General features: G+C 38.4%; 1 protein-coding gene across 1 annotated transcript in view; it reads right to left on the bottom strand.

Moving 5' to 3' along the window:
* EFNA5 (ephrin-A5) overlaps positions 1–7,789 on the bottom strand; it is a gene marked incomplete at its 5' end in the record, with an annotated part of 35,850 nt that extends 28,061 nt beyond the window's left edge. Inside the window, one exon of the mRNA XM_008949488.1 lies at positions 7,471–7,789. Coding sequence (XP_008947736.1) covers positions 7,471–7,789 — 319 coding nt within the window. The remainder of the gene's footprint in view (positions 1–7,470) is intronic.
* Positions 7,790–9,500: the final 1,711 nt, after the last annotated feature.

The following is a 9,500-nucleotide window of genomic DNA, read 5'->3' as shown; positions in this document are numbered from 1 at the left end:
TTCACATTGGTAAGCCTCCAGTCACCCCGGGCCTCCCCCATTAACCAGGACTGCTGATAGATGACGGAGAGAGGTTTGGCAAGTTCCTCCGCCTGCTCCCTCAGCACTCTTGAGTGGATCTCACCTGGTCCCACAGACTTGTGGGTGCCCAACTGTCTTAGCAAGTCCTCCACTGCTATTTCCTGGATTATGAGGAGATCATTCTGTTCTCCACCCCTTTCTTCCAGCTCAAGGGACTGAATATCATGAGGATAATGGGACCAACTACTAAAGACTGAGGCATAAAAGCATGTATGAATAGTCTTATTTTATTATTATTATTATTATATTATTGGCCTGCAGATAAAAGTGCCATGGGTATTGGTCAAGAAGCCAAATAGACATCTATCCAAGGACTTTGTACGACAAGTAGCACTAAAAGCGTACGAAATGAGCAACTGCCTGAACAAGCAGGTACACAAGGTACACAATTGGTGATTGCATGAGATGTCCAGTCTTTATCATAACTAAAACCAGAATAACAGAAACTCCAAAAAAATACAGAGTATTGGCATTAAAATGGAAATTAATTTGCCCTGCAAAACTGTGGTGCATTGACAAACATCAAGAAGCAATTCTCCTTTACATAAAGGCACCTTTAAAATCAAGCTGACAGTGTCTATATATTTACATTGGTAAATGCATAAATGAAGTGTCCACTGTGCTTTCCTTGTATTTCCAAGATGGGTTAGTTTGCCACTTATGCCAAGGTTAGTTTGCTGGTTAGGAGATTTGTCTTTACAGGTATGAACTGCTACAGAGAAATCATATACTTTCTAAGCACTGGGTCCAAAAAAAAAAAAAAGAAAAAAAAAGAAAATAATTTAAAAGATTTTCTAGTGTACTACTAACTTAAATATTACTGTGCTACTCCAGCTGGGATACAATAACAAAATTAACAGCTAACTTCCTCAAAAAAAGTAAGTAACCTACCTAACCATCAGCCAAACTGTCTACAGTAGCATTTGATTGATTCTAATACTCTCCAGGACACAACTGAGTAGTCATACCAGTTCCTTCACATTACCTCCTTTTCCATCAAGAATTTCTTCAAATAAGTCAGACTTCAAACCTGAGAAATATTATGCTTATGCCCTAAGACAGCGCCTCCTACCAGCAGACCTACAGTCAGCAGTATAAACTGCTGTGCTGACACCACCATCTGCTTGTGAGAAAGCAGGATTTCCATGTCTATAATGGGATGAAAATCAGACAGATTTAGGTTTCTTTGGGGGAGGCCTCACACTTACCTTTTCTGATAGGTAAAGATCACAGTTCATAGTCTTTCTGCTATTTGCTCCTATTAAATCAAACTAGACCTCTGGGAAACATGTGGAGATCCTTCAATCAAATAAGCATCTTACAGTGAGTTGTGCCTGTTAATACAAAACACTAATAGCAACTAATATTAAGCTGGAGCTTGAGCAAGAGCAATGAGCTCTATGCAGGTGTTTAATACCATCCTTTGAGAACATGAAAAATACCAGGTAATTGTTAATACACTATAGTTTAAAGGTTTCTCAATAGTCTTCTCTTGTCTAGTATCACAGATACTCTAAGAAGTCCCCATTCGTAATTCTTGGTATATCAAAATTGATCCTAAAAAATTATCAACCAAGCTGGCAGTGTGGGAAGCTATTCCAGGTCCCTAGATATGGAAAGCTTTTGTTAGGTTTTTGTTAATTTCCATTAAAAGTGGACACTGCCCTTCCTATGCTAACTGATGATTTGTATAGGGATATGCGCAGTTCCTTCCTGCAAGTTAGACTTATGAATTCTGTCAGTAATTCTTCATTAATAACCAAAAATCCTCACCACAACCACCAACAGCACCAAGAAGGGGTGGCTTCATGTGCTCCTCCATCTCCAAAAACTCAGCAGCTAGGCCATGTGGAGAAGCATTTTAGCAGAAGTTCTGCTGTGAGCATCTCAGGTGGAAAGGAGGGACCAGCAATGATGCAATTTGATGATAATGACTTCAAAAATATGTTTACATCTTTGAGACAAAAAGCCAGTCATCTTCCCCAAAACGTGACTTGGTCATGAAACACGGAATTGCACAGGACAGAGAAAGTGCTAGAGGATTGTAGAAGACACTAAACATGGAACACTTAAGCACACAAAAACACGGCAAAAGGGAGAAGACATAACAAGTTAAGCTTAACTGTCATCAGAGACTGCTCCCACCTCAACAAGAGTTCAGTTAGCGACCTTATATTAATACAACAAGCTAACCACCTAATTAATAGGCAAAAGTAAGACAAAAAGAAGTGACGGAGTTTTCTGCTACTATTTTCTCCTTAAAATCTTTTGAATCAGAGAAGTCTCCAGAGATGCGCAGGATGGTTGCAGAGAGGTGGCCCAGCTACCTGGCAGCAGGTAGAGAAACATGATAGCAAGACTCAAACACTTCCATAGTTTTTGGAACATGGTGAGGACAACTTCTAGTCACGGAGATGGATAAAACTAAAAGGAGACAATTCTATGTTTGAAATTATGAAACTCACAAGTTCTCCTATAGAAGCAGCATCTAAGGCTGTCTGGGTGGAATGTCACTTGGATTAAAGGATAAGAGCCAGAAATTTCAGGAAAAGAAGGAATTAGTGCAGAGAAACAAGGATGTTGTGGAATAAAGGCACACATTAAGAAAATCAAGAGAATAGGTAATAACAGGTTCCCTGGGAATAAATTCTGTGATGAAAAGGAGTACAGAAGAGCTACATGTTATTAAGAAGCATATACACAACTGTGAGTACAACTTTACAAACTCAGTTTCTTAATTCATCACAAATTTAAGAATGAATAAAAAAATATTATTTATAACTGAAACTAAATTCCATAGAAGTATACTATTCTAATGTGGTCAATAAGGAGCAATATAATTACAAAAAAGCTTCCTGAACTGACAATCGCAGGCAAATAAGGGGTGCCAACAAAGGCACCGTGGTCATGACACGTCATTAAAGGTGATACAAAGAAACAGCAAAAGCATTTTGAAACAAAATCAGAAAGACACATGCATGAGATAAAACTAGGAAGAAACAGTAATAAAAAAGGTTACACAAATAAACCACAGGTAAGACAACAGGACTTTTAAAAGATTAAAGGAGCTCTTTTCTCAGTAAAAATAGAAAAAGAACCACTAAAGTTATCTTTAGCTACATCAGATATAAAGCCTGCTAACTGCTAGCAAAAACCTGGAAGATCTTGCAAAGAACAGGAAAGCAGCAAAACGATTGTGCAGAAGAACAAACCTGCCTGTTCTATGTAATAAAAAGGTTATAAGCATATCTAAATGACAAGATTCACAGTGATCAAATGACTAACTAAACAATACATATAAAATCTTTGAGGATAAGATGATAAAAATAGCATAGATTTCTTATGGGTAAATCATGTCCAATACCAAATTTGTTAGAATAACTGGACTGATTGCTCAGAGGAAAGCATATGCTACAGCTTAATACTAGTACAACTCCTGACACTACAGCAATGATAGACTACTTTCAAGAAAAGAGCAATGTGGTCTAGTTTACATCAGCACAGGAGCTTGGTTCGGAAACCGCGGTCAGGGTTCTGCAGGAATCCCTACCAGGTCTGGTTCTAGCCGTGTCTCATTTTTTTTCATTTCAACAGCTCTAATGTTTAATTGCCAAGTTGTTACCAGTTTTATTCAGTACTCAGCACTTTAATAAAAATAAAACACCCACAATTAAGTGGAAGTAATGAAGACGATACCATCATTTTTAATAATTATAAAACAAAATACATTTTAGGATCTTTTTTCCTCCCTTTCTTGCTTTTGCATTCATCTCCCTTTGCACAGTACCCTACCATAATCTGCATATACTAATGTTCCTTTACGTTGCCTTCCAAAGGACATAAAAATTATTGTCATACAACTAAGTATTTAGCTTCTGATTTCTCTATATTTTGTTTGCTCCTCTTTCAGTAGTAATACTATTCTGTTTGCTTTCAGGTTAACATACATGAATCTAAGGTGAACATCTCCTAAGAACTAAGTAGAAACTGAGGCTTCAGGTCATGATCTATTATTTACTTTCACCAGCCCCACACTGTGCATTCTGTAACTAAATAAAAGTTAGTTTCTCTGTACATATTTAATAAACATTTATTCTTTTAAAAGTAAACTCAACTAGCACTTGTTGACTGCATGTCTGCAATGTTGAATTCAATGTAAACCTTGTATCAGAATGATAGGGTGGGTTTTTTTTTTTCATTTTTGTAGAATGAACATGCAAAAAAGGGTGATCCAAGTTCACCTGAGCAATATACGAAGACAATGACATTACAAAAACAAGTGGTATTTTTAAAACCAGCTGTTCAGAAGAGACACCAATTATTCTCAAATTACTGCATTTTCTGAAAATAATGAAAGCAAGAAAGGCAAGTTACATCCTTAAAAGGTAAACTGCATACATTTTTTAAAAAAGCACCAGACAGTAATTAAGCTAAATACCTAACCAATCACTTAATATTTCTGTCTTTCCAGAGGTCTAGACTACACAACGTATTTTGTAACCCTTAAATAGAATGTAGCAGTCTGATGCTATGTAGTCAGCTTTCTCCCTTTCTTGCAGAAGGCGAAAGTTTGAGATCTGCTGAGGAAAGGAAACCTTCCCTGGTGAAGCAGTAATTTATTTAACATGCAGATACAGACAGGTAACAAAGGCAGTCTCTATAGCCTGCATGAGCGCCTGCTTACAATTCTGATGAAGAAACATGAGGAACAACATTTCGCCCTCTTTTTCTTCAGCACAAACTAAGAGAAGAACTTTCCAGGATGGACAACTGTCCCCTTAGAAGGTTTCCATGTAATTGTGTAGTGTATAATCGTGTTTATAACGTAGAGTACAATGCTTCCCTGCAACTGCTGCAGTGCCAGCCTTGTTACTGTCCTCAGCAGAGCGAAGGATGAAGGGAAAAATACTTAAACAAGAGAAAAGGAGGAAAAATACATTTATTTCTCTGAAACATGCCTAAAAAATTCATCTCAGTGAATACAAGGCCAGTAAGTTACTAGTAAATGAACTTCTCTTTGCTGATATTTTTTTGCTATTTTATCTTTCAGTAAAAAAAAAAAAAAAAAAAAATTCCAACTAAATGCAGTTGAAAATCATAGAGCTCTTAATATTTTAAAGCATTTTGGAACAATTACTTTGAAGGGATCCCCTGGCAGTTAAATGAATGTTATAGAAGATACATAATTATTTTTACTGAAGCATTAAATTTAACAAAAAATGAGGAAAGCCATGTGTAAGCAACCTGGCGGTATTTGATTAATAATGTCTTTCTTGAGAGTTCAATGGCTACTATATGCTCCAACAATGATGTTACTATATCATCTGAGAGTCCTCATCTTTTTTTCCCTTCACTTTCACATTTGGTTTCCACTTTCATTATTTTTCAGCATGTGACTGTAAAAACTGCATTCCTTAAGTATTTCTGCTTGTTTACTGATGAGGAACTGAATTTCGAAAAATACCCAACCAACCTGAAACAAAGAAACAAACAATCATCAAAAAATCTAGTGTTCCTGGGGAGCCTGATATTGGAATTTTGAATGACACAAAACTCCTGTTAAGTTCATGTTAAGCTTTTGTGAGTGACATGAGTGGGACTGGGACTACACAGGACAGATGTATTTATCCTAGAACTTCATCCACTTAGCTCTGAGATCTTTACGTGATTTCTCATGATCATATTAAAAAACATTTTTAAGTAACATCACAATTTGCTTTTTAAAATTATTACTATTATTACAATTGTTTTTATTCTGCTTCAGCACAAGATCAAGGCACTGTCCTCATGCTGAACTACCACTCATGAGAGGATTTTATTTGCTGAAAGAAAAAGAACTGAATGGAAAACTATCCAGTAGCATTATATTTCCCCGCAGATTTAGAAAGGGAAAAGAAAAATCTCAATGCTGAAGAAATGAGGCTGAAAAACAGGGATCATAGACACTCAGTTTCTCTGGTGAAATGAGGTGGAAAGACTGTTTCAAAATAGAAAGGCCAGTTACACATACAAAGGCAGTATTTATTGGGATCTACAGTTCATCTAAAGCTTTCAGCTCTCCTATCTAACATTAAAAAAAGGAAAAAATATATTGCCAGAGCAGTCAAAACATTTTTTGAGTGGAAGATTCAGATACAGAACAAACTGACAAAATAATATCCTTGTTGGAGGATTAAATGAGACAGTTGAAGCAGTAGCAACTAAGGTGGGGGGCAAGCAAAAGGAAGGAGGGAAAAAGGAGTCTTTCCCAAAGAAATTATGACTTTAAATACCACTGGACTACTGACATCAGCCGTCCTGCCACTTACATACTACACAGATCTCACTTCGCTTAGGTGATAACAGACACAAGAGTATTTCATCTAAGCAAATAAGAAAATCCAGGAATTTCACGTGCAAAGGATTAATTATTTTTCCACATATTTGGGGACATCTTCCATCCTACCTTTCTTGCTCCCTCTCCTCCTCCTCCTCCACCTCAGAGTGCTGGAATTAATGTAATAGTGCACTTTGCTTTAAAAGTCAGCCATAGTTCAATAGCCATATGCTATTTCATGTGAGAAAAAAAGCTGTGATTTAATCTCATTTTCACTAGCTAGATTCTTAGCTAATTGTATCGGGTCTGGCTGAGCTGTTTTTCCCATAGCAGCCCTCCTGGTGCAGAGCTTTAGTGTAGGGAGTCAGAAGGGCGTTGATAACACCCGTGTTGTGGTCACCACTGAGCAGTGCTGGCTCAGCACCAAGGCTCTTCTGAACATTCTTCCCCCGCTCCCCACTGTGGGATGGGAGGGGGGCAGAAGCTTGGGGGGAACATAACCAGGACAGCTGACCTGAACTGACCAAAAGGATATTCTGTACCACATGACATCAGCACAACTATAAAGCTGGTACAAAGGAAGGGGGAGGGGGTGGACGTGTGATACTCCTTGGTCCTCCAGAGCAACTGCTACATGTTTTGGAGCCCTGCTTCCCAGAAAGGAGCCAAACATTGCCTGGGGATGGGCGATGGGAATGAGGGAATAAGTCTTTGGTGGTTTTGCCTTTGCTTCTGCGCGCGGCATTGCTTGGCTTTGGTTTTCATTAAACTGCCTTTGTTTTTACCCACAAGGGTTTTGTTTCCATCTTATATTATCCTTCCCCATTTTGCTCTGCAGAGGAGGGAGAGGAAAAGGGGGAGGTTGATAGAGTGGCTTGGTGGGCACCTGGTGCTCAGCCAGGGTTGATCCACCACAATAATGTATCTGGGCACAGTTAAGCATGCATTCACTGTAAGACATCTGCAATAGATACTGTTTGGCCCTCTGTATTTCCACAGAGCATAGGTGAAAAAGTAGCTGGGTTTCTTGCAGCTGCTGTGCATGCAACAGTGGTAAATCTCTATATACTCACAGATGTAGAAATATTCCCGGCCTGGCCTGAACTCAAATCCTAGTGAGAAAGGCGTGAACAGCTGGAACTTTTCTGAGAACTTCAATGGTCCATTTGGGGAATGTGGCCGATTACACTCCCACCTCTTGAACCCTTTGGAGGTGTGATCACAGGAGCTGTAGCCATCAAAGTTCACCATGTACAGAACATAGCGTTCGGTCTTATCTTCTGGCACTGAGTCTTCATAGTGAGGGCAGAACACATCCAGGTAGTCATTGATGCAGACATCAATGTGGTAGTCACCCTGCTGGAACCTGAAATCACAGGAAGAGTCCAGACATCAGCACAGTTAACTCAGGATGATTTTGTTGTAGGGTAACGTTCTCATAAAAGCAACATCACTAATGGCACTTCATTTCACTCCAGCCATGCACATTCATTCTCGAAAATAACCCTTACAATTCACCAGAGCTATCAGAGACTGCTTAGGCAGGACTACGATCATGCAACCTTCTGGGTAAAGGTCTTGCTCTCTTCTCTTACAAACATGAGTCTGTTCCTGATACACACCAAGTTATAGGCTACCTTTCCCTATGGCCTATTGAATAAACAAAAAACCACATCTGCTTTATTTGGTTGTGGCTTGTTTGTTTGCTTATTTTTTAATTGGAGGAAGAAGCAAGAAGCAGCAAAGAAACCAAAACTTTATTAGCCTCCCCAAATCAGTATCTATGTAAAAAACTACATATGTAAACAAATCACTAACCTAAACATATCGTCTTCTCTCAATCAGGCAGTAATCACCCCTGTACTGAAAGATGATTTGACTGCAAGCACTTAAGAGTTACTACCAGAACACAAACAGGATTACTCTTGCTTCACGGTAACAGCAGTTTGTCAAGATGCAAAGAAAGGCCTGTATTATTTTTTAAAGATATATAAAAAGCAGTGCATCTCCTTTGCCAAAAGTACACAGTGGAGACATTGCTCTGCTCCGATAAAAGGATTGTGGGATATGAATTATCAGCACTCAGCCTAATGTGACAGTACTGAATGAGTGCCAGCTAAGAATTGCAGTGCAAGGCACCCACCCAGATGCACTTTATTATTCCTATTATTATTACTGAGGGCTCCTCAGAGACATGGCATTCTTGTCTTGTTGGGAGTGGGGAGGGTATTTCTTTTTTCTCTCCTCCACATTTCACTTACACTACTTCTCTAATGCATACCATAGTATCTGGAAGAAACCATGGGAACAAATTCACTGTCTCCACTGGAGCTTCTAGCATGATGGATTTAATGATAAACCAGGTCTGTATGTCTGTCAAAATCCCTGGGGCAGCCAAAGAAACCAACCACTGACCTACTCCACTTCAGGCTGACTGGGCTACTTGTAGCTTCTCTCACTCATGGCTGCAGTTGTCAAGTGTACCACAGAGCAATAAAAAGGCCATGACAGATTTAACTATAATACTTATTTCTAGCTGAGGGGCATATTTAAACACCTGATAGGCTTGAAATCTGCCATCTGGATCCTTCTATCTAATTTCAAAGAAAAAGTAATGATCCGCTGGCCCTCCAAGGATAAATTCAGAGCAAACTACATCTTTTCATATCCCTACAATAATTTAACTTCAATAAAATAGCTTTTTAAAGGGGAAAAACTGAACATGTATCAAAGCATGATATATCTGTATAATTTCAGCCAGTGCACAGCCTCATGGTTCCATTCTGTAGCATGGAAAAGCCTCTCTGAACCGAAGTTCTTCCAGAAGGAGTTGCATTTATTGAAATCATTACTTAAAAATACATTTTTGTACTCCAGTGCTTTCAAAAGCTGTCACCTGAACAGATACTATCTTAACATTTGCAAAAATCCATTGTTTCCAATTTGGTGTGTGTTTTCTATATCAGTTAACAGTACACCACTTCTTACAGGTAATGAAAAATAGTATTTTCTAAGTTATGAACAGGAAAGCCACATTCTGGCAATGATATTTCTACTTGCATTTTTTCTTTTTTATATTACAGTTTTAGAAAGTAAAAATTTA

The sequence above is a fragment of the Merops nubicus genome, unplaced genomic scaffold (genome assembly GCF_000691845.1).
Source record: "Merops nubicus isolate BGI_N331 unplaced genomic scaffold, ASM69184v1 scaffold13151, whole genome shotgun sequence".
NCBI classification, from domain to species: domain Eukaryota; kingdom Metazoa; phylum Chordata; class Aves; order Coraciiformes; family Meropidae; genus Merops; species Merops nubicus.
Note: the sequence above shows the minus strand (reverse complement) of the source record. Positions and strands in the feature narration are given on the sequence as shown.